This window comes from Colobus angolensis, unplaced genomic scaffold, assembly GCF_000951035.1.
Source record: "Colobus angolensis palliatus isolate OR3802 unplaced genomic scaffold, Cang.pa_1.0 Scaffold268, whole genome shotgun sequence".
Lineage (NCBI taxonomy): Eukaryota > Metazoa > Chordata > Mammalia > Primates > Cercopithecidae > Colobus > Colobus angolensis.
The window spans coordinates 6540762-6567288 of record NW_012115910.1 but is presented as its reverse complement, the minus strand read 5'-3'; the positions used below and the strand labels follow the sequence as shown (position 1 = coordinate 6567288).

Here is a 26527-nt window from a genome sequence, read left to right as displayed (position 1 = left end):
CTCTCTCTCTTTCTTCTCAACTCACTGCAACCTCTGCCTGCCAGGTTCAAGTGATTCTCCTGCCTCAGCCTTCTGAGTATCTGGGATTACAGGCATGCGCCATCACACCTGGCTAATTTTTGTATTTTTAGTAGAGATATGGTTTCACCATGTATTGGCCAGGCTGGTCTCGAATTCCTGATCTCAGGTGATCCAGCTGCCTCGACCTCCCAAAGTGCTGGAATTATAGGAATGACCCACCGCACCCAGCACATATTTAGCTTTCAAACATGATCTGCCAAGTTGACAGTTTGTAAAACTTGCCTTAAGCAGAAAAGTGAATAAAAACAAAGAGGTGAGTTTTCTTTTCTTTGTTACACATCCATCTATTTATTAATAAGTATTTGGCTTCCATTATGAGGCAGGCCCTTGCCAGAGCAAGGAGATACAGTGGGAGGGAGGTCTTCCTTAAGGAGCTTAGATTTTGCAGACATCAAAATTTTTGAACATCCTCCATGCTGTCATTAATGCTATGAAGGAGAAGTTCTGGAGGGCCTCTGAGAGGCTACTTCAGCAGGGCAAGTGTCCAATCTGGGCATTTTCCTGTCTCCAGGGCTACAGTCTTTGTTGGGGACCCCTTGTTTCTCATCTAGACTGCTGTGTCTGCTGTAGCCTTCTGACCCCTTGCTTCACAGGCTTCCCCACCTGTACCCCATTGTCTACATGGCATTTAGTGGTCTTTTTAAAAACACTGTGCACCTAACTATGCTACCTCTCTGTTTCTCTCTTTCTCTTCCTTTTAAAGTCTTTTCAATGTACTTTCTTGTTCACTGAATAAAATATAGAACTTACCTTGACATGAAAGATCCTTGCATGATCTGTCCTCTGCTCATGCTTTGACCCCATCTGCTGCTGTTGCCTGAAGGCCTTGGCTGCTCCTGACCTGTGTTCTGTTTGCTCCAACCTCTGGTCCTTGCCCTTTTTTTCCTTTGCCTGGAGCAGTCTCCCTTCGGATACCTGTGTGACTCATTTCTTTACTGCATCCGCTTTCTGCTTGAGTATTTTTTTCCGCTGTCAGCTCAGCTAATCACCCTGTCTGAAATAGCATTCCTTCTCACTTTTGGTTAAGCTGGTTCTTTTTTCCTCATAGCATTTATCACTACCTGACATTATGCGTCTCTGTTTTAGTCCTTTCTGTGTTGCTATCACAGAATACCCAAGACTGGGTAGTCTATAAAGAAAATAAGTTTATTTGGCTCATAATTCTGGCAGGAAGTCCAAGATTAGGCAGCCTGTCTGGTCGGCTTCTGCTGAGGGCGTCATGCCACTTCAACTCATGGCGGGAAGTTTAAGGGGGAGAGGGTGTGTGCTTCATACATGAGAGGCAAACTTGCTTCATAACAGCCAGCTTTCTCAAGAACTAATCCAGTACCCTGGGAACTCACCTTGTCTCATGAGAACTATGTTAATCCATTCACGAGTGTGGAGACCCCATAACCCAAACACCTCTTAAGGCTGCATCACCTCTCAATACCATTACATGGGCAATTAAATTTCAACATGAGTTTTGGCAGGGACAGAACATAGCAATCTGGGTTTATTGGATTATTTTATGTCCCTTTTCACCTTGCCAACATACTAGAATGAAAAATCCTTAATGGCAGGGCCTTTTACTGTTTGGCTCATTCATGTAACACCAGCCCAGTAACATGGCGTGTACCTGCAGTTGGTCTCAATGTTGAATAAATAATTATTACATGGATTTAGAGCTCAGAGAGTATGTGGTGGGAAGACAGAGGGTCCAGTTTGAGGTAAGGATGCCTACATTTAAAGGCAAGTAAAAGAGAAGTTGCCAAGCTGTGGGTGCAAAGCTGGGAGTTGTTCTGGAAGCGAAGAGGAAAGAGAGGAGAAGGGAATGACCAAAGTCATCAAACATGTCTGAGAACTCAAGAAGGAAAATGACTAGATAATTCTCATTGGATTTTGAGGCATGACTGTCACTGATGCCCTAGATAAGAGTCATTTCAAGTGTATATTAGAAATGGAGCCCAGTTAGAGTGGGTTGAAATGTGAGTGTTGGGAAAAGAGACAGGAAGACTTTCATTTGCCAATTTTCACGTATTTTGTAGATGATAATCTATGATCAATTAATATCAATAATTGAAGATAGATAATGGTCCCAACTAAGTTGGGGAAATAGTAGGCATGGATTAATGACTTGCTTTGCTCTAACCTGCTCTGCCTATGGCAAGTGTCACAGAGTATTGTGGTTGGGCTGTGGCTCTCTGAGAGACCTTGAACCAGTTGTGTCTCCTTCATGAGTTCCTTCATGAATTTGCACACCTACAAAATCAGCACACCAATCATGGCCCTCCTACCTAAGTCACAGGCATGTAGAAATGACCAAAGGAGACATCGCTCCTGAAAGTGCTTTGTAACTTGAAAGAAAAATGTAAAATAATAGTAGAGTCATTTTGCTTGCCTCTGGATGCTGACTAAATCATCCCCTTACAGATTCCTGAACAACGTTGGTTTCTTTTTTCCACTGATAATGATGCTGACGTGGATGGTGTCTGTGGCCAGCATGGTCAGAAAATTGGTGTATGAGCAGGAGATCCAGATAGAAGAGGTAAATATCCTTAAACCTCACCTGGGAGACAAAGATGGGGAAGCTGGGGACTTTGGAAATGGATCTTGTCCCATAATTAACCTGAGCCTCTCTGTTTTGCTTCCCTCTCCTCTGCTGGGGTTCTGCTGTACCAAATAGCTGAGTCCCTGTTCCAGAAAGATGATTTTATGTTGAAGTCTGAAGCAATGCCAGACTTTAACAGATATTTTCCACTGACGTGAAAGAAAGTCAAAGAATAGCCATACGAGATTGCAAGAACAAAGCCAATGTTCCTCATTCAGCAACTTTTTTCAAACCCAGAAAAACATAGCAGCAGACTTCCCATCTTAATTTATGCTTAGAATTTTTTTTTATGTAGAGGCCCTGCTATTTTTGTTATAATACTGTTATAAAACTTGAAACTATCATAACTTATTTTTTTTTATTTCCATAGGTTTTTTGGGGAACAAGGGGTGTGTGGTTACATGAATAAGTTATTCAGTGGTGATTTCTGAGATTTTGGTGCACCCATCACCCGAGCAGTGTTCCTGGTACCCAATGTATAGTCTTTTATCAGTCACCACCCCCAACCCTTTACCCTGTGTCCCCAAAGTCCAATGAATCATTCTTATGCCTTCGTGTATCATAGCTCAGCTCCCACATGTGAGTGAGAACGTGATGTTTGGTTTTGCATTCCTGAGTTACTTCACTTAGAATAATAGTCTCAAATTCCATCCAGGTTGCTCTGTATGCTATTATTTCATTCCTTTATATGGCTGGGTAGTATTCCATGGTGAGTGTGTGTGTGTGTGTGTGTGTGTGTGTGTGTGTGTATGTGTGTATATACTTTTTCTTTATTAACTCATTGATTGATGGGCACTGGGTTGGTCCCCTATGTTTGTAATTGTGAATTGTGCTGCTATAAACATATGTGTGCAACTACCTTTTTCATATAATGATTTCTTTTCCTCTGGGTAGATACCCAGGACTGGGATTGCTGGTTCAAATGGTAGATCTACTTTGAGTTCTTTAAGGAATCTCTACACTGTTTTCCATAATGGTTGTACTAGTTTACATTCCCACGAACAGTGTAAAAGTATTCCTTTTTCACTGCATCCATGTGAACATCGATTATTTTTTGATTTTTTAAATTATAGTCATTCTTGCAGGAGTAGAGTGATATTACACTGTGGTTTTGATTTACATTTCCCTGATAATTAGTGATGATGAGTATTTTTCCATATGTTTGTTGGCATGTATCTATCTTCTTTTGGGAACTGTCTATTCATGTCCTTAGCCCACTTTTTGATGAGACTGTTTGTTTTTTTCTTGCAGTTCTTTGTAGATTCTGGATATTAGTCCTTTGTTGGATATATAGATTGTGAAGATTTTCTCCTGCTCTGTGGGTTGTCTATTTACTCTGCTGATTATTTCTTTTGCTGTGCAGAAACCATTTAGTTTAATTAAGTCCCATTTATTTATCTTTGTTTTCATTGCATTTGCTTTTGGGTTCTTGGTCATGAAGTATTTGCCTAAGCCAATGTCTAGAAGGGTTTTTCTGATGTTATTTTTCTAGACTCTTTATGGTTTCAGGGTTTAGATTTAAGTCTTTTATTCACCTTGAGTTGATTTTTGTATAAGGTGAGAGATGAGGATCCAGTTTCATTCTTCTACTTGTGGGTTGCCAATGATCCCAACATCATTTGTTGAATAGGATGTCCTTTCCCCACTTTATGTTTTTGTTTGCTTTGTCGAAGATCAGTTGGCTATAAGTATTTGGGTTTATTTCTGGGTTCTCTATTCTGTTCCATTGGTCTATGTGCCTATTTTTATACCAGTACCATGTTATTTTGGTGACTGTGTCCTTATAGTATAGTTTAAAGTCGGGTAATGTGATGCCTCCAGATTTGTTCTTTTTGCTTAGTCTTGCTTTGACTGTGTGGGTTATTTTTTTGGTTCCATGTGAATGTCAGGATTGTTTTTTCTAGTTCTGTGAGGAATAATGGTGGTATTTTGATGGGAATTGCATTGGATTGCAGATTGCTTTTGGCAATATGGTCATTTTCACAATATTCATTCTACCCATCCATGAGCACAGCATGTGTTTCCTTTGTTTGTGTCATCTATGATTTCTTTTAACAGTATTTTGTAGTTTTCCTTGTAGAGGTGGTTCACCTCCTTATTTAGGTATATTCCTAAGTATTTTATTTTATTTCTTGTAGCTATTGTGAAAGGGGTTGAGTTCTTGATTTGATTCTCGGCTTGGTCACTGTTGGTGTATAGCAGAGCTACTGATTTGTGTACGTGAATTTTGTATCCTGAAACTTTGCTGAATTTACTTGTCAGTTCTAGGAGATTTTTGGATGAATCTTTAGGGTTTTCTAGGTATATGATATTATCATCAACGAACATCAACAGTTTGACTTCCTCTCTACTGATTTGGATGCCCTTCATTTCTTTATCTTGTCTGATTGCTCTGACTAGGACTTCCAGTACTATGTTGAATAGTAGTGGTGAAAGTGGGCATCCTTATCTTGTTCCAGTTCTCAGAGGAAATGCTTTCAACTTTTCCTTGTTCACTACAATATTGGCTGTGGGTTTGTCATATATAGCTCAGACCATAGTAGAATAAAATTGGAAATAAACTACAAAAGGAACCCTCAAAACCATGCAAATACATGGAAATTAAATAACATGCTCCTGAATGATCATTGGCTCAAGAATGAAATAAAGATGGAAATTAACTGAACTGAATGATAATAGTGATACAACCTATCAAAACCTTTGGGATATGGCAAAAGTGATGCTAAGAGGAAAGTTCACAACATTAAATGCCTACATCAAAAAGTCTGAAAGAGCAAAAATAGACAACCTAGGGTCACACCTCATGGAACTGGAGAAACAAGAACAATGGAAACCCAAACCTAGCAGAAGAAAAGCAATAACAAAGATGAGAAAATAGCTAAATTAAATTGAAACAAAAAATACCTTTAAGTCTTTACTCCATCTTGAGTCAAGTTTTGTATAAGGTGTAAATCCACTTTCAATTTTCTGCATATGGCTACCAGTTTTCCCAGTACCATTTATTAAATAGGGAACCCTTTCCCCATTGCTTATTTTTGTCAGGTTTGTCAAAGATCAGATGGTCATAGATGTGTGGTCTTATTTCTGAGATCTCTATTCTGTTCCATTGGTTTATGTGTCTGTTTTTATTCCAGTACCATGATGTTTTGGTTACTGTAGCTTTGTAGCATAGGTCAAAGTCAGGTAGTGTGATGCTTCCAGCATTGTTTTTTTGTCTTAGGGTTGTCTTGACTATACAGGCTCTTTTTTTAAATTTTGGTTCCATATGAATTTTAAAGTAGATTTATCTAATTCTGTGAAGAATGCCAATGGTAGTTTAATGGGAATAGCATTGAATCTCTGAATTACTTAGAGCAGTATGGCCATTTTAATGATATTGATTCTTCCTATCCATGAGCACGGAATGTTTTTCTATTTGTTTGTGTCCTCTCTTATTTCCTTGAGCAGTGGTTTATAGTTCTCCTTGTAGAGGTCCTTCGCTTCCCTTGTTAGCTGTATTCCTAGACATTTTATTCTCTTTGTGGCAATTGTGAATGGGAGTTCATTTATGATTTGGCTGTCTGCTTGTTTCCTGTTGGTGTATAGGAATGCTTGTGATTTTTGAACATTGATTTTGTATCCTGAGACTTTGCTGAAGTTGCTTATTAGCTTAGGTAGCTTTTGGGCTGAGATAATGGGGTTTTCTAGATATAGGATCATGTCATTTGCAAACAGAGACAGTTTGACTTCCTCTCTTCCTATTTGAATGTGCTTTATTTCTTTCTCTTACCTGTTTGGCCTGGACAGAACTTCCAATACTATGTTGAATAGGAGTGACGAGAGAGGGCATCCTTGTCCTGTGCCAGTTTTTAAGGGGAATGCTTCCAGCTTTTGTCCGTTCAGTATGACATTGGCTATGGGTTTGTCATAAATGGCTCTGTTTTAAAAATTTAACTTAATTTTAAGTTCTAGGATACAAGTGCTCATGAAAATCAAATACCAAGCTTGAGGAGGCAATGTCCTTCCCAGGGCCCTTCAAAGGGTGGTATTTGCAAGCAAGCAGATTTACCTTTCCACTGGTCCACCTTCTTTCTCCTACTATCTGATTTGTTCTTCCTCAAGTATGCATTCTGTGGTAACCTTGGTTTTTTTCTCTTTTTGATAGTATCTGCGGATGATGGGAGTGCATCCAATAACCCATTTCCTGGCCTGGTTCCTGGAGAACATGGCTGTGTTGACCATAAGCAGTGCTGCTCTGGCCACCATTCTGAAAACAAGTGGCATCTTTGCACACAGCAATGCCTTTATTATTTTCCTCTTTCTCTTGGATTTTGGGATGTCAGTCGTCATGCTGAGCTACCTCTTGAGTGCATTTTTCAACCAAGCTAATACAGCGGCCCTTTGCACCAGCCTGGTGTACATGATCAGCTTTCTGCCCTACATAGTTCTATTGGTTCTACATAACCAATTAAGTTTTGTCATTCAGACATTTCTGGTAAGTAAGTTGTTTTGTAAAAATACAAAATAAAACAAAACTGCAATATATCTAACAAAACAAAACCAACCACCCTCACCTTTTCAATTTGTCATATTCATATCTACATGGGTTTTCTGATATCTGCTTTTTAAAATCTTACCCACAAATGTAAACCATTGAAACTGCAGTGTTTTTGCTGGACAGCAGCCCATTAAGAATGTCCAGTTTTTATGTAACAGAGACTTTCTGCAGACTCTGGAAAATAAGCAGCATTCTTAAGGAAACATATAACTTTGTTTTCTCTTTCTTTCATGCATGGAAAATAATAGATTTCTAAAGATATTTTAGAAGTAAAAAATCAGCATTTTTCCTTGGAGCATTATGAATTACATCACATTGAATAGAAAAATCTCTCCGTTAGCAATGTCAGAGTCACTCATCCATTTAAAATGTACTTCCTAAAAAAGTATGATAACACTTTCAGGTCTGTGACATCAAATATGTAGAACGTAAAAAGCATATTCATTATTTTATGACAATTGCTGGCAAGCATAGTGCCTGAAACATAGTAGGAACTCAATCAAAGCGAGGGTGAACCATCCCTATTAAAATGATCTCTTCAGAGAGCCAGTGGCATCACTGTAAACACTTGCACTGTGCTTAAGACTACTCTCTCCAGCAGGTCAAGTGACTTCCTAAAATTGAAGTCTGTTGACAGATATGACAGTCTTAACAGAGACTTTGGGGAGATGTCAAGGAGACCTAGATCACAGGGCTGCTCAGGGGTATTTAAAGGCCCTTAAAAGTCCTTTTGTCCAGCACAGGATTCATGAAAGCCCCAGTGCTTCACTCACTTACTGGGAGCAGAACACTTTCTCTGCTCATTTAGGGCCTAGAGTAAAATATTTATATGAAAGCCAACTGATGTTTCTTCAACTTCAATAAATGACTCAAAGCTCTCTGGTTTCTACTAGCCGTATACACACAACATAGATACACATGCAGAATGAAAACGTGGTTATATTCCATCAGTGTTTTATCTATCGATATGTGTTCATCGGTGTTGATTGGCTTATGTCACATTTGTAAAAATTCATAACCAATAATTTCATGTTAGTGTTAAGTAGATGTTTTCAGAATAATTAACACAAGTGGGACCATTCACGGTCCCTCCCCATATACTCCTTGTACATAGAAAAGGAGTCATCCATGATCTGACCTAATTTTCAAATGGTGGTGTTTTTAATTTTACCTCGGTTCTTATATTTGTGGGTTCTATGCATATAAAATTTGATTTTCTTTTTATATATTCAAATGCTTTTTAGCAAATAAAAAATATCTAACTCTGGTACATTGTATTTTTTAGTGTAAGATATTTTTTTCAATGGGGTTTCTTTCTAACGTAAGACCTCTCCACTGAGATAAAATAACATTTTTCTTCAATACGCCTTCTTTCTAGTGTAGAATAGTGTATGTATTCCATCAGACAGCCTGCAGTGTGCTCCAGGGCATTCACTTAATAATAAAAAATAGTAAATTGCTCTATTCCATTTTTCACTGTTTTGTGTTACACATTTCTGTGTATGATGCATTGGATTTATGACACTTCAAGCATCTCAGTAAAGAGAAATAATTCCTTTTAACATTAAAAACTAGCTTGTTATCATGCTTTTCAGAGTGGACTGACATTCCACTAAGTTTTTCAGATTAAAATATTTAAATGACTGCCTGAAGCGATGGTTGGGTGTCATCAGAATGAAGAGTTGTTATGACTTTTCTCTTTGAATTAAGTGTTGTGGACTTTCTGTGGTCCCAATCAGACACTAACGTGCAGTTTTTCTTTTCACTCCATTAATCTGTGGGCAGTGCCTTCTCTCCACAACTGCCTTTGGACAAGGAGTATTTTTTATTACATTCCTGGAAGGACAAGAGACAGGTAAGAGCGTGCATGTGTAAAAAGTAACTCTCAGTGAATCACCTTTTTGGAAATTAATAGTTATATTGCAAGTGATCCAGTAGGAAGTCTTCATTATCAAGTAGAGCATTCAGAATGAGTTTTGGATATCTGGTTTCACTGTTGCGTACACCTCCCACTGTCTGGTAGCCCCAGTTTTGAGAACATTCAAGAATAATCATGGCATCCCTTGCTTCAGACACTATCCAGGTCAAGCACCCAGCCAATGCTTGGGTCTTCCTTATACCACCCCTGACGTCGGGTCAGGTGAGTGACCTTCTGAACCTTCCAAGAGTAGGGTATGCAAATGTGTCCATCTCTTAGATCAGGGGTCCCCAACCCTTGGGCCATGGAGCAGTCCATGGCCTGTTGGGAACTGAGCCTTACAGCAGGAGGTGAGCAGCAGGCAAGGGAGAGAAGCTTCGTCTGTATTTACAGGCACTCTCCATTGCTCACGTTATTGCCTGAGTTCCACCTCCTGTCGGGTCAGTGGGGGCATTAGATTCTCACAGGAGCCTGAACGTTATGTGAACTGTGCATGCAAAGGTTCACATAGGTGTATGTGTCACAAAGGTTCACAAACATGCAATAGGTTGCATGTTCCTTATGAGAATTTAATGCCTGATGATCTGTCACTGTCTCGTATCACCCCCAGATGGGACCGTCTAGTTGCAGGAAAACAAGCTCAGGGCTCCCACTGGTTCTACATTATGGTGAATTGTGTAATTATTTTATTATATATTGCAATGTAATAATAATAGAAAAAAATGTACAATAAATGTAATGCACTTGAATCATCCTAGAACTGTCCTCTATCCCCCAGTCTGTGGAAAAATTGTCTTCCACGAAACTGGTCCCTGGTACCAAAAAGGATAGTACCACTGTGTTAGATGATTGTTGACCTGGGATCTGTCTTCCTAGATCCTCTATCCATGTTTTCTAGTTTCTCCTTTCTAATTATTCCTTTTACATGACAACCATCCACATATTTGTTGGCTCTCATCTTTACTCCTAGATTTACTAGATCGTTCCTGAAGATCAGGATCCAGAAATAAGTCTAACCAGCATAAAATAGAGTGCAATTATCTCATACCAATGCAGCCTAAAATGATTTTCTAAAAATCTATTGGCAGCATTTTTTGCTTATATTGAGAATTTGACAACCAAAATTCTAAACCAGAACGTACATATATTTCATAGATATTAGTGTGGTTTTGCGGGGGGAGGGGGTGTTTTTGTAAACAGAGGTAAAACACATGCTATAAGTAAAATTTGACTCTAGCTATTGTTGCATTAGCCAGTTAATTTGTACTGGTCTTTGAGTTCTTAGAGTTTTTCAGTAAGATATATTAAAATGTTCTTTCACAGATGAGTAATCCTGAATGATTTCTTCTAACTAATCTTTAGAATAAATTGAATTAAGATGATAGAAACAAAAAATGGTCACTGTTAGACCATTTGAATGTTTTGGTCTAAATTCCAAGCACCCAATGATTAAAAAATATATTTTATTGAACTGTAGCCTGGTACCATAGGGAAATTTAGAAAGGGGAATATTTTTCTTAAATTATATGTTAATCCAGAAATAAATCACAAACATATTATAAGAAAATAATAATTCTTTCCCACCCTAGTTCTTATATATCCTATTTATGTATTTTCCAAGAGTACAGAGACTTACACAGTTTAGAATTTGGGTTCTCAAGGAGATTAAAAAAATTTTTTTTTGAATGCTTATTTTCCTTAAATACAAAGTCCTTTCTACTCAGTAAATAAAACTAGATATGAGTAAGGTGACCTTTAAAACTTTTTAAAGTATTAGATATTAAAATGTAGTTAATGATCATCCCACCTAGTATCATTGAAATAGGTGTAAGATTGCACAAGTTAACATTTCATTTGAAGAGTTATGGCCAGTGGTATTGACCTTCTTTTTGTTTTAGTTCTATTCAACTTTACCTAAGCTTCCAGAAATAATGAACTCATTGTGACAAAATCTACTGTAAAAGAGCTTGTGCAGTTCTAACTCTGACCTTTTTCTTCCTGCTAGGGATTCAGTGGAATAATATGTACCAGGCTCCAGAACAAGGGGGCATGACATTTGGCTGGGTTTGCTGGATGATTCTGTTTGATTCAAGCCTTTATTTTTTGTGTGGATGGTACTTGAGCAACTTGATTCCTGGTAAGAATTTTGCACTTTAAAAGATAACAAAAAAAATTTTAAAAACAGTTTGAATTAATATGCACAAATATTAGAATAATCATTTATTCTTTAAGGAAGATCCAGAAAGGGAAGTCTTAGGATATATTTTAAAAGGAGCTGTACATTTTTGAGAAAAAATGTGATGCTTTTGTTTCCTGAGTGGAAGGTGAAAGGCCATGTGAGGGGTTAGCCAGGATGAAATGAGCATGAAAACTCACCAGGCCCACCAATCAGCTCCCAACAAGTGGATTTCAGTCTGCACAGAAAATATCCTGGTTTCCTAGGTAGAGTGTTTCCCAACACGCATGAAGGGTGAGGGCAAGAGAGCCTGGGGGCCTGTGGTGCTGCCGCCTCCCAGACAGCAAAGAGGTCAGGTGGGGTGGGGGTCGGGGTGCTCAGAGTGCCTTGGGCAGAAAGTCACTCCTAGTGGGGGTCTAGGGGCCAAGCGCTCAGCCAGCGGCAGTTCGGCAGGTGGCAGGACCTGGTGAGAAGCAGGCAGAGCCTAAAGGCAGCTAGACAGTGTGGGCTGGGAGTGAGGGGCCATGTCCAACCACAGGGCTTTCAGTGTTGTCACGGATATGGGGTTTCCCAAATGTGGTGCACTTTTTTCCTGGTGTGGCAGGCATGCCCCAGAGGTCTGGAGGACAAGTATATCAATGGCAAAAAAAAAAAAAAAAAAAAAAAGCCACTAAGGGTAATGGGTTTTCCTAGCTGTTTTGGGAGGAAAAGAGGCATGCATACTTTATCTTTTTGGTTCAGGTCCAAAAGAGCAGAAATAACACTTTAAAATTATTTATTTAATTTTTAGAGCTAACACTTAATGGTGGTGTATTTTCTTGCTGAAATTACTTGCAACTCTGGTTCTATGCTTTTCAAAGCAAATAGCATCTAACTAAATTAAAATTAAAAATGTAAAAAAAAAGATTCTAATCTTATACGAATGAAAATGGAGGGATAGAAGGAAAACAAACGCTGTTCATTCTGTTTGTGAAAACACATTCCAGACTTGGAGAGCTCATGAATCATTTAGGGATGGGTAAACATAAAAATAATATGGGTCACTGAAAAGATCATTTTACACAAAAGTAGGAATATATGGCCCTCAAGAGGTAGAGAGAGGCCGGGCGCGGTGGCTCAAGCCTGTAATCCCAGCACTTTGGGAGGCCGAGACGGGCGGATCACGAGGTCAGGAGATCGAGACGGGCGGATCACAAGGTCAGGAGATCGAGACCATCCTGGCTAACATGGTGAAACCCCGTCTCTACTAAAAAATGCAAAAAAACTAGCCGGGCGAGGTGGCGGGCGCCTGTAGTCCCAGCTACTTGGGAGGCTGAGGCAGGAGAATGGCGTAAATCCGGGAGGCAGAGCTTGCAGTGAGTGGAGATCCGGCCACTGCACTCCAGCCTGGGCGACAGAGCGAGACTCCATCTCAAAAAAAAAAAAAAAAAAAGAGGTAGAGAAAGAACATAAATTGGAAACCTGATTTATTTAGGAAAAGCTTAGACTGCATCATCTTGGTACTTTGAATAAAATTTAAGAAAATAAAACTTAAGAAATAAGATTCTAGGAAATAAGAGATAAAAAAAAATGAGTTGAGAAGGCCAAGGGTTAGGAAATTGGATGAGAAGCAATCGACTATTGAGAAGAAGCAAAAATAACATAAGAAAGTAATGTTACAAAATACATCTGTGATGTCAATTTAAAATACAAAAGACCAGCAAAAAATGTCTACTCTCTGCAATGTTGAGATGAAGATAAAATGTGTCCTGGGACCCAGAATGATCTGATTTCTCCCTCAACCATCAGCATCTAAGGCAAGAGGCTCCTAGGAGTAGTATTTTTCTACATTATAATAAAGCAAAGGAACATTGTATTCAGCTGAGACTTTCGCTCTGAATCCCACTGTGGAATTCTAAATTGAAAAGTTTTAAAAGAGACTGAGCCTTGAGGTGGATGTCTGGTGTGCAGAGGGTTCACTGTCTGGGTCATATTTGAAGGGAAGAAAAGGGAATTGGGGGTACACTAATGGAAGAAGGTAATTGAACTCAGAAAAGCTGAGTGATGGTGAGAATGTCCCCACCAGTGGGACAGTATTGAGTCATGCCCTATCCTGTGGGTCAGGGGATGTTCGGCTAAGCTGGTGGCTTTTAAGAAGAAATTCTTTCTAAAAGTTCAGTGAGGTTAATTTGAGGCTCAGAAGAAATTTTAAAAAATCGTTTTCCTCAGGGGACCAGGAGATTCAAATACTGGATTTGGTAATCTTTTGGAAGTACCTTGGCCATCTGAACCATGCCACATTTGGAACTCACGTATATTCGACTGGGGAAACCATCATCTTCTATTCCCTCTTTCAGCTCCTCCTGTCCTTCCATTTCTTCAGACTCCTAATTCCCTGCCTTCCCATTAGGTTAAGGTTAAACCAACAATCCACCATCTTCATACACTCACGCCACAATCTTGCAGTCTCACAATATGGCTCATGATTAACATCTACCCAATATGTTAAACTTGAGCTACTTCAGAATCAGCTCTTACCCTACCACATCCAACTGGAGAAAAAGATCTGATTTTACTTCGCAAGTCTCCCTTAAGTTCACTCGGATGTACCTTTTCTAGGGAATGTCTCCATGTTTTCATCAGGCCATACAAAGTGTTCTGTGACCTCTAATGAGTTACAATTCCCAGCTACACTGGATCCTACACCCTGCGAAGGGAAGCAAATGCAGGAGGACCTCAATCCACCTCTGAATGGCAGACACTCATTTCAACATTTTGTTTAGTGAATTTAGAGTGGTGGGTTTTATATTTTCTCTTTGTGATTGTAACACTAATTTTATCTACCAGCTAGTTAGGAAAAAAGATCAGAGTCTATTACAGAATTTAAAAAAAATCAAAGCTCGAACATATTTATAACACATATTTAAAAATACAAAGGCATAGAGCTGAATAAATATGTCAATAAAGATTTTTGAATTTATCACAAAATTCAGATTCTTTTATTTCGAAAGCTAAAAATAAGAGTTGGCAATTTGCATATTCCCAAATTGCACGAAGTATTTATTTTCCACTTTGACAAAGTCTGCCGATAATAACAAGGAATAAAATTGCCAGACACTATTGATGGGCTTTCAGATCCATAAAGAGGGTTATAATTTCTAGGAGCTCTCAGACCCAATACCTTCTTTTTAAGACAAATATTTTATATTACCTCCTTTACGCTCTTGAAATGAAACTTATAGATAATGAAAACTACCTGTGTATGAGTCTTAAAATTAATGTAATTTTAAAATTTTAGTATAAAAGAGAAATAGAAAGTAATTTATAATAAGATAACATGTAAATTATCAGTGCTCAGGCAAGAATTCATTAGAACACAGAATGAGATATTCAGCTGCTTACACTTATTTGGAATATGTTTGGATTTAAAAGAAGGAAAATGGTTGGAAGCCATTTGGTACTAAAAGGAAAGAAAATGCACAAGTAAAGAGAAATGTAGACACGAGAAGTAAAGCTAATGTTAAGTAGTACTAGATCAGATTTATTGGTATGTGATTAAAAGATAAAAATAACTTCAACTGAAGTAGGAAAAATGTGGGAAGAAATATTATACACTAATGAGGTGAATAAAATAATGATATTTGTGTTAATGACCTGGGTCTTACTTAAAAGTAATAAGGAAAATTCCCTATGTTAACACATGGGGCAGGTAATGACAAAACATAACAGAAGATCCATTTCCTGTCTTATGATTCTATCTCATTTCAGTCTCTCCATTCAGCCTCCAGTCTTTTAAAGACTGTGGAGATCTATTCTTTAGTAGTGACAGGAAATAGAGGACTGATTGGACAAAGGAATAATATGAATAATATAAGAGGGTTTTATAGAGAAGCCAAGGGAACAGCATCAAAATAAGATTGAAAACTAATAGGGAGCCTCATGTTAATCATTTCAATGTGTAATTTTTACCAGATGGTCTTATTTTTCTATACAGTTTTAAAATACATATATATAATGTGTGTGTGTGTGTATATATATATAATGACAATATAACATAGTTACTAGCCCTTATTAATACAATTTAGGGCATTTTCTGAATTTCTACTAATTTAAATATATCTGGTTTCAAGTTTGTTAAAAGCAATCTTCACATATTTTGTCATGTATTTGGGTATAATGGGGCAGAATGAAGATTGATACAGTCATACTGCATTGCAAACTCAAAAGCAGTGAGTGACATCACTATTGATAACATGGTTTTCCAAAATAATGAACAATTTCTGCTTTAGACAATAATCTTCCACTGGTTTACACAGTGGTTGAATTTCTGAAAAATTTAGTGTATAATGAGACTGAACAGAAACTTTGAGTTTATATGTCCTAGGCTCAATAATCATGCAACACTTTGCATTTGCACAACTGGTCAGGCTCACAGAAGGCAAGTCGAGGACATTTCTTTGTTGCACTTTGGAGGATATTGACTAACCCAAGCATCTGCATACTGAAGGCAATTGTACCATCCCCATTGTATTAATCATACTTTTTTATTTTCTGTATTTCTGAGGCTTTGACTGGAGTTGAAGGGGTGCAGTTACTGACCCTAGAGGGACTGTTCCTTCCAGGGATAGCCAGTTCCTAGCCATAGTGAAGGACTCACCTGTGGATGTGCCTTTCACATGCAAACAAACCAATCCAGAGCCCACACCCCTACCACTATGGGGTGCTCACACTCAGGGCCACTGTCTACCTGGCCTGATGAGCCCAGGGCAAGGTACCAGCCAACTAGGGACAGACTCTCTCCCCAAGAGCCTGATGAAATTACTCACACTAGTTAATTAGAAACGTACTTGCCCTTCCTCACATGTTGCTTCCCTTGGAAACCACAGAAAAGGCTCTTGTTCACATTCCCACAACACCTCTCCCTACTTCCCCTGTCTCCTGACTGACACTGGTGCTTCCCTGTGTGACCCTGTGTGGTGTGTCATGCCTCCTTCTCTTGGGGTCTGTGAGTAACAAAGTATAGTTGCAACGACAGTTAGCTCCTGATTTGTTGGCATCATCATACTTGAGTAATAATAAAATCTACATTATAAAACACTGTTCCAAAGTCTCCTGTGGGTAGGAGGGTGTCTCCAGATGGGAGGTAGGAGACAGGTGAAAAATTTCTCTCTTTTGCTCTCTGTCACACACACACACACACACACACACACACACACACACCCCATACCCCAAACAAATGCTTTTCTCTCCATTTTCTTTCTTTGTTATAAAGTGACCCGGTGAGTATGACCCCAGCATTTCTCAGCCCTGCTGTCTGACTGGGAGACTCTATAGATCCAGCATCAGATCATTTTCTGGCCTGCAGGGCTCAGCATCAACTGGAGGTCTCCATGCTTGTGTCAAGAGCTCACAAGCAAACATCTGGTCCTCTCAAAGAGTTTTCATTGCATAAACTCTTTTTATATGCTTCCAACTAAATTTGATTCTACTCGATCTGTCTAATTTCATTGACTTCTTCTTTTATCACTGTCAGTTTTGCGGGGCAATGCTAATTAGTTTCCTGGCCTGCATAAGCCAGCAGGCAGTTCCCCTTGAGGAGAAAAGCTTGGTGTAAATGGAGGGCCTTTGCACATATTAATGTGCCCAATTACATCTGGTAATGTGAGCAGGTTGTATGTGCTTCTAGAGTGTGCACATAAACCAAGTTTGGATTTATAAGCAAAAGCCGATTGCAGAGGCAAGCCAAAGAGCTGAACGGCCGCCATGCCAACTTGCATTTGGCTGCTCTCTGCTTTAGTTAGATTAGTAGATTAATTAGGAGGTTTTAAAAGTCCAGATGGATTACAGCTGAGATGGTTTAATTAGCAAAGCAACCCTTAATATTCAATTTATTTCTCCCTAACTCTGGAATGTCTTTTGTAGTTTGTTTCTCCTTCCCATCCCTGAAGCCATTACCTTAGATCAGGCCTCACTGTGCCTGATCTGGACTTACAGCGAGTTACAGTGCCCTTGTAACTCCTTCCCACTCCTGTAGGTATCCCCAACCCCAGCACCTCACCCCTGCATCCTACCTCTGTGTTGACACAAAGTTATCTTTTTAAAAAATAGACCAGATGGACCATGTCCCTCCCCTGCATGATAGTCTTCCCCAACTCCAAAATATCTAGAGAATAACTAATATCCTCAGTGGCTCCCAGGCCACCTGAACCTGCTCTGCTGCAGATTCATGCCTCTCTCTCTCTGTTCCCGTTGTGCTGATGGGGAGTTGGGGGGCAGTCTCCAGTGTACCCAGCACACCCACACAGGGTAGCCAGATAAAATACAGGGCACCCAGGTGAATTCAAATTTCAGATAAACTACAAATAATCTGGGGGACATATTCATACTAAAACATTACTTGTTGTTTGTCTGAATTTCAAAATTGATTGGACATCCTGTGTTTGTATTTTCTGAATCTAGCATCCCTCCCAGCATCTCTGTCTTTTCATTCTCGCTGCTTTTTCTTGGGTCGAAGGGCCTGCTTTTGTTTTGCATAGGTGGAAACCCTACAATGACAATACTGTCTCGCGTTTTTCTCTCAATGATTCTTTTTTTTGGTCATCTGTACTAGAATGAAGGTCCTAAGAAGGTGTAGTCTCTGCCTGATTCATCTGTGTGTCCTTCATACCACTAGAGGGTGTGACTAGTTGATTTCTGTGTGATGACTGACATCTCCCTGGAACAGGAAGGTGTAAACCAGAGAACAGAAGGGCAAGGGATACGATGTTCCATATCTAGGGAACTTCTGCTGTGTTCCTTCATCACTGTGCTGAGGCCTCACCTGTCCTGCTCATTCTTGGGCTGACAGCTGGAACTGTGAGTCCTGGGAGATGAGCCAGAGTCTCTCCTCCTACCTCTGTGCAAAATGCTTAGTCATTCATTTCTCAGCAAAGCATCTCCCACAGTAAGTCAGGGCTGCAGTAAGGTGTCATTTCCCAAAGACACAAGTGAGAAAACAAGGACACAACTAATAGAGTATTGACTTAGCTCCATTGCAAGAAACTGGTGACTCCTGACATTGCTGCAGTTGCCTATGTGTGCACGCTTGTGTGTGTGTGCGTGTGTGCATGTGCTGCATGAATATGTGCATGTGTACATGTGTACTCATGAGTGTGAATGCCTGTGTGTACGCATGTGTATGTGGGTATGTGTGTGTCACACACACACATGTATGGTGATCCTCACTTTTAGTCATGGCCCAAAGTTTGAAATCATATTTATCTTTGTACCACTTACACTTATATCGAAGTGAAGCAGAGCTGAGGCTTGCTTCAGGATTTCCTTGCGTACACTCACAATGTGAAGGTGTTCAATGACTTCATTTGGAACAGGCAAATTGTGCCTTATTTCACCTTTAGAATGTGCATGTATGAAATATTCTTTTCTCCCCTGTGGTTCTGAAAACTTGAGCTGTAATACATCAGATGGATATGTGTTTATTGTAAAATGTTTGAAAAGTTTATGGAGAAACAGGAAAAATTTTTGAGGAAGCAGAAAAAAAAATTCAATTATCTCTGATTTCACTAACCAGAACTAACATTTCCCAGGCTTTCTCCAGACAGTTTTCTGTACCTAGTTGGGTTCATACTGTATATGTAAATTTCCCTCTATGTTTTTAAAAAATATTTTTATCATAAGGATTTATCCACATCTTTGAAAGTACGATTAATGGCTGCTCAATATTTCATCAAATGAAAGTAATAACTTCCTGCACCTTTCTCTTACTTTGCAAGTTTAAATAATTTCTGCTTTTTCTATGTTCAGATGTATGTTCCCACTTTTTCACTGTGTCATCTAGAGTCCTGGAATTTTAATTACTAATTCAAATATATAAACACTTAAAGGCATCCGGATCCCATTGCCTACTGTCCTTGCTAAGGGTGGTGCCCACTTAAGCTGCGACTGAGTGTGGTTGCCTGGGAGGCCTCTCAGCCCAAGACCTGCGGCTTTGTGAGAATAATCTTCCTGATGTATTTGCTCGCTTTCTATCTCCTTTGATTTCCACACACTCACTGTTCATGTATGTGTCAACAGGGGCTTATTGTGTAATTGGTACTGGAAGAAACTGTGCTTCTTTCTTGTTGTAAAAGGCAACTCAAAGCATCCTTACAGCTGCACTTGCGTATTCAGACAGGCAGGAGCTGCTAGAGGAGAGGCTAACCAGTGTGTAGCTTCGGGAGCCACCAGCTGTGCATCACTGGGCAAACCTTTCTGTTCCTCCTTTTCTTATTGGGAAGATAGAGGTGATAATTGTACCTGACATGTTGGTGGTCACAGGACTGTGTGAATTAATACAACCAGATACCCTGGACAGTGCCTGGAACAGAGTGAGTGGAATGCTGACTGTGATATGATCCAGCTGCTACTCATCCTCTTCCTACAGAGGGATGGTTATTGCTTCGCAAGGTTCTTGGAGGACGCCTGCCTGCATTAATTTTCTCAGCCTGCAACAACAAAGTACCACAGACTGGGTGGCTCAAACAACAGGAATGTATTGTCTCACAGTCCTGGAGGCCAGAAGTCTGAGATCAAGGTGTAGGCCTGAGTATGTGGGTATATGTATGGGCTGGTTTTTCCCAAGGCCACTCTCCTTGGCTTGCAGATGGCATCATCTCCTTGTGTCGTTCCTGTGTATCTGTGTCCAAATTTCCTTTCATGAGGACACCACTCACATTGGATTAGTCCTGGCCCTTGTGACTTCATTTTGCCTTAATTACCTGTTTGAAGACCGTGTCTCCAAATATAGTCACATTTTGAAGTACAAGGGGTTAGAACTTCAACCTGTGAAACCTGGGGAGACACAACTCAGCCCACAAACAACAGTGCTACTCCTGACACCAGCTCAACAGCTTCTCTTCACTTTTTATTTATTTATTTTTTTGTAACTTTTAAGTGCAGGGTTACATGTGCAGGTTTGTTACATAGGTAAATGGTGTCATGGGGGTTTGTTGTACAGATTATTTTGTCACTCACGTATTAAGCCTAGTACCCATCAATTATTTTTTCTCGTCCTCTACCTTCTCTCACCCTTCACCCTCCAAAAGGCCCCAGGGCATGTTGTTCCCCCTCATGTGTTCTCATCATTCACCTCCCACTTATAAGTGAGAACATGCAGTATTTGGTTTTCTGTTCCTTTGCTAAGGATGTTAGCTTGCTAAGGATAATGGCCTCCAGCTTCATTCATGTCCCTGCAAAGGACATGATCTCATTCCTATTTATGGCTGCATAGTAGTCCATGGTGTATATGTACCACATTTTCTTTATCCAGTCTATCATTGATGGGCATTTAGGTTGATTCCATGTCTTTGCTATTATGAATAGTGCTACAAAGAACATACATGTGCGTGTGTCTTTGTAATAAAATGATATATATTCCTTTGGGTATATACTCAGTAATAGGATTGCTGGGTCAAATGGTATTTCTATCTTTAGGTCTTTGAGGAACCACCACCTGTCTTCCACAATAGCTGAACTAATTTACACTCCCACCAACAGTGTATAAGCATTCCTTTTTATTCACAACCTCATCAGCATCTGTTAATTTTTGACCTTTTAGTAGCAGCCATTCTGACTGGTGTGTGACGGTATCTCATAGTGGTTTTGATTTGCGTTTCTCTAATGATCATTGATGTTGAGGTTTTTCCATATGATTGTTGGCCCCATGTATGTCTTCTTTTGAGAAGTGTCTCTTTATGTCCTTTGCCCACTTTCTAATGGGGTGTTTGCTTTTTGCTTAATTTATCTAAGTTCCTTATAGATGTTGGATATTAGACCTTTGTCAGATGCATAGTTAAGCATTCCTATACAGCAACAACAGTCAAGCCCAGAGTTAAATCAGTAACAAACTTCAGTCCACAATTACCATACACACACAAAATGCCTAGGAATACAGCTAACAAGGGAGGTGAAAGGTCTCTACAAGGAGAACTACATACCACTGCTCAAAGAAATCAGAGATGACAAGAACAAATGGAAAAACATTTCATGCTCATGGATAGGAAGAATTAATAGCATTAAAACGACCATACTGCCAAAAGCAGTTTGTAGATTCAATGCTATTCTCGTTAAACTACCATTGATATTCTTCACAGAACTAGAAAAAAATGTTTTAAAATTCACATGGAACCAAAAATGAACCTGAATAGCCAAGACAATCCTGAGTGAAAGAACAAAGCTGGAGACATCACACTACCTGACTTCAAACTATACTATAGGGCTACAGTAACTATAACAGCATGGTTCTGGTACAAGAACAGACACACAGACTGACAGAACAGAATAGAGAACCCAGAAATAAGAACACACACCTACAACTATGGGATCTTCAACAAACCTAAAAAAACAAGCAATGGGGAAAGGATTTTCTATTTAATAAATGGTGTGAGGATAACTGGCTAGATACATGCAGAAAATTGAAACTGAACCCCTTCCTTATTTCCATATACAAAAATTAATTCAAGATAGATTAAAGACTTAAATGTAAAACTCAAAACTATAAAAACCCTGGAAGACAACCTAGTCAATACCATTCAAGACATAGTCACGGACAAAGATTTCATGACGAAGATGCCAAAAGCAATTGCAAGAACAGCAAAAACTGACAAATGAGATCTAACTAAACTGAAGAGCTTTTGCACAGCAAAGGAAACTATTGGCAGAGTAAACAGACATTTCTCCCATTCTATAGAATGGGAGAAAAATTTTGCAAACCTTCCCTTTACTTTCAAAAGGTAATGGATACATGTGCTCTCCTTTGAGTGCCTGAACATCTCTTTCTGTTTTTTGATTAGAAAGTGCAAGGGCTTGCATATCTCTCTCCTGCTTGATGATCAAAGTGCTATAATAGTCTTTATATAGGCCTTTCTAATTCTAATCAGTTGTAGAATTTAGGCCTTTAGGTAAGTTGCGTTCATCAAACTTAAACTAGAATGGATGTGTTAAAAGAAAATTGGAAAGTGTTAATAATGAAACCCCTTCTCATTTCAGCATGTAATGAGGGCAAAGTGAATGTTAAATGGGCTGAAATGAATTTGGAGAATACTTTTGGAGAATGGTAATATGTTTCATATGGAAATGTTAGCATTATGAATTATTCTTCTTTGTGGATATTTTAATTGATTAATCCCCTCATGCACTTAACTCATGCTCTTCCCCTTGTTTAGGAATCCTTGCAAACATCAAAGGTAGGCAAAAGAAGAACAATGACAAAATAGAAGGGCAGTGCGGGACAAGGTGGCACTTTACTCTGGGAATATTCAGCAATTATCCAAAAAGCATTTATTGAATCCCTACTCTAAAGATGTCTTGGGGGAAGTGGATGAGAGGGGCTTTTAGCACATGGCCGTGGATCAGACTGAGAAGGGAGAGTTAGGGCTCCACTGCAAAGCTAATAGCTGTGCCTTGGGATATCACTTTTTTGTATATGGGACATATATTAAAAATACTAACATGGAATGATATTTTATATTAATTACTTAAGATATTCTAATACAGTACCTTCATCTAAATAAAAAAGTTAAACTAATTTTAATTGTCTCCTCTTTTAGGAACATTTGGTCAACGGAAACCATGGTATTTCCCCTTTACTGCTTCATATTGGAAGAGTGTGGCTGTCTTGGTGGAAAAAAGGCAATATTCTCTAAGTTCCAGTCTGTTCTTCTTCAGTGAGAACTTTGACAGTAAAGGTTTGTAAGGAGTAGAATTATTAGATGAATGTATTTTTCCTCTGATCCATTTTGATTTTTTTTTTTTTTTTTCCTGGTCCAGCCTTTGCAAGTGTGCTGATTTGTAGAGAGACTTACATTTAGGCTGTCTTGGGCTGGGAAACAACTACAAGGCCAAGATGTAAGGCAGTATGCCCTGACAATGTTTGTTCTGTGAAATCCAGGAACCCCAGGGAGTTCCCATTATTTATTATTTAGCATCCTTCCCTGTATGCATTATGTGCATTTGTGTGTATATTACAATTTAGTAAAATTGAAGTGTTAGTCCCAAAATGAATATGTGTAAGAAATAAAAGCAAAGATGGGCAGCTACCCTATGTAAACATTTAAAAATTTTTAAGTGTTCTCACCCATGCTGGTGTATTCAGTGTTCCTGTGTGAGGGAGAATATCGCTGTCCCTTACAAATAGGGATTGTGGTTCTCAGGACATAGGGGCAGGACTGTGCCTGTGCCTCTGCACTCCAGAGTCACGGCCTATTCCTGCAGGTGCAGGCACAGGGCACCTCTGCCAAAGGATGAATTCATAGGCCATCTCCATGGAAACAGAGATGCATCACTCAGAGATAAACAAGCTCCCATCATGGTGGGTTTAGATTGCAAGTCAACATTGTACTCTAAACAATCTAAATATTTTTCTGAATTATGAATCTTTTAGAAAATGTGGAACACATCGACAGGCACCTATCCATTCTCACCTCCTCAGGAGACTATTTCTCATGAATATTTTATGTGTAACTAATCTGCCTGTTGTTTTTTCTCTACTTAAACCAAAATACAGGTATGTGTTTCCATTTTTATTTTTATTTTTACAAAATGGTTATCATAAGGGTTCAAAACTTTGTAATCAGTGATATCACTTAATGTTTGCCATTATATAGTCTGCTTCTTGTTCTTGCTAAAGAAAGATTTTTGAGTTGATTTGTATGCTTCACAGAGCTGGAATTCAATTTCAAAGCAGAACACTGCATTAATAAATATGAGCATGATCTTCAGGGCTTTTGAAGTCTTTTCACAATGAATTTTCATCTCTCTCACAGGGTCATCACAGCAAAACAGGGAAGGAGAGCTTGAAGGAAGTCCCCCGGGAGTCACCTTGGTGTCTGTGACCAAGGAATATGAGGGCCACAAGGCTGCAGTCCAAGACCTCAGCCTCACCTTCTACAGGGACCAAATCACCGCCCTGCTGGGGACAAATGGTGCCGGGAAAACCACTATCATGTGGGTCCCATTTTACCCTTATCAAACACTGGGCATTTGATTCTTAAAATTTCAGTTTACCTGTGAGACAGAAGGTTTGATTTCTTTTCCTTTTTTAAGAATTTTGAGTCTCAGTACAGAGTTTAGAGACACAGGTGAAAGGCAGAGCCCCTCATGAGTGCCCATGTGAGACAGGCCCTGTGTCCTCAACCGCACAGGTGCACTGTAGGCCTGGAGCCCTGTCAAAGGGTAAAGTGGATAGCTTTTTAAAAGCCTTAATTCTTGTATTTTCTACAAATAATTTACCATGTTGTACTTTAGTCTTTGCAAGTCCTTTGGCACTTTCAGCATTTGTCCCATTAGGTATCATCTTGCTTGCATATCTGTAGGAAGAGGAATATCACAGTGGTATTTGCAATTTTTTTGAACACCTGATTATTTTTCTTTTCCATATTCTGGTTTTTGCGTGATTCTTTTCTCGTTAAAGGTGGATGTTTGGTTTAGGATCCAATGGCTTTAGATTTGATTTAAAAATCAAATCATGTGCTCCCAGAGAAACAAGGAATTCAAACACTCACAGCCTTGGGCTGGCTGTGGAAGTGGAGGTTTAAGGTTCAACTGCTAAAATTATGAAATATCTCTTTTGAACCAATCACTTTCTCTTTTGTTCTTTTTCTCACTAAATATGTAGCATGTGATTACTTAAAACAATGTGAAGGACTTTGCCTCACACTTAATAAGAAAGGTAGAACAATAACACATGAAACTTCAGAAATCTCATATTGAAAAAATAGAAAGAAAGAAAATGGACAGTTTTTATTTGTTCCTCGGATACAGAAATGGACTTGGAAATGAGTCTGAGTGTTTTTTTAGTGTTTGAAAATTAGGAAACCACAAGTTACACAAATAATGACTCAGCCAGACAGCTCCTCTCACCTTGCTTTTACTAAGACACATTTCTTACAAGGAAAACCTGAGCTGCTTGTTTAGCAGAATGATGAGAATTACACTTGGAGTTTCTTGATGATTTAAGGTTCAATGACTGTGTTGCTTTTAGTGTACATTTGTAGTACATTTTGAGTCATCCTAAGTGGCTGCCTCCACCTGGCAATTCTTAGATGAAAGGCTGAGAGATCAGTCAAAGATGGGATCTTCACTATTTAAAACAACCATCTTTGAGACTTCTAGGGAATGTGTATAAACTATTTTATAGTCTCCCCCAGATAGGTTTGAAAATAATATAGCAAAGAGTTTTAAGTTCATTGAGGTTCAATTTTTGTGCAGTAAACAGTATCTGCTGATGTGTGCAGTTTGATGAGTTTTGACACATTTGGTTAGTGCTGGAATAAGCACCACAAATACAGAACCTTTCTATGCTGCTCCAAGGTTTCCTGTGCTCTCCTTTGACCCCGGCCTTCATGTGACCACTGATCTGCTCTTTGTCACTAAAAACTAGGTTACTTATTCTAGAATTTCTTGTAAATGGGATCATGTCTGGCTTCTTGTACTCAGCGGACTGTTTTGGGGACCCAGGCATGGTGGTGGTGGGCCAGCAGCCTGCTCCTTGGGACAACTGAGTGGTATCCACTATACGGAGGTAATTCAGTTTCTTTATGTTTTCATCTATGGGTTGCAATTGAGGTTGTTTCTCTTTGTCAGTGTTTGTGAACACAGCTGCTGTGAACATTTGTGCATACAGCTTTGTGTCAGCACACATTTAATTTCTCATGTGTGAATACTAAGGAGCGGATTTGCTAGGTCCTGTGGTAGGGACGTGTTTAACTTTTCAGAAATAAGGAACCAATTTAAAACTTAAATAATAAACTTCCTGAAACAAGGAAGCAGGACTAGGCAATTCTGAGGCTTCTGTTGGTAAAGTTGGTCGTGTGAGCTTGTGGTGGCCGGCTGCTTGAGTTCTTGTGATTTTAACACACACAGACTATCCCGGGAGCAGCGGAAGGAAGACTGGCTCCACAGTTGGGGCCTAGCCTTGCATCTCTGTTTTGCTTATATTTAATGATGAGGATTTAGGTATATATGTCATTTCTTTAGCATGTTTCCTCATCTGTAAAAAGTTGAATGTTATCATCTTAAAGTCCCATACAACTGTAATGCTCTATAATCGCAGCTCAGACTTACAATGGTTCAACTTAATGATATTTTGATGTCATGATGGTGTGAAAGTAATACACATTAGGTAGAAACCATAGTCTGAGGACTCATACAGCCATTCTGCTTTTCACTTTCAGTACAATATTCAATAAATTGCAAGGGATATTCAACACC

The 26527-nt window shown here is 39.2% G+C and overlaps 1 protein-coding gene across 1 annotated transcript in view; it reads left to right on the top strand.

The window, feature by feature from the left end:
- The window catches only part of ABCA13 (ATP-binding cassette, sub-family A (ABC1), member 13), a 502078-nt gene that overhangs the window by 196088 nt on the left and 279463 nt on the right, over nt 1–26527 (top strand). Inside the window, exons 32-37 of the mRNA XM_011947569.1 lie at nt 2494–2608; nt 6816–7145; nt 8994–9063; nt 11132–11263; nt 22867–23004; nt 24082–24262. Of these exons, the coding sequence (XP_011802959.1) occupies nt 2494–2608; nt 6816–7145; nt 8994–9063; nt 11132–11263; nt 22867–23004; nt 24082–24262 (966 nt within the window). The remainder of the gene's footprint in view (nt 1–2493; nt 2609–6815; nt 7146–8993; nt 9064–11131; nt 11264–22866; nt 23005–24081; nt 24263–26527) is intronic.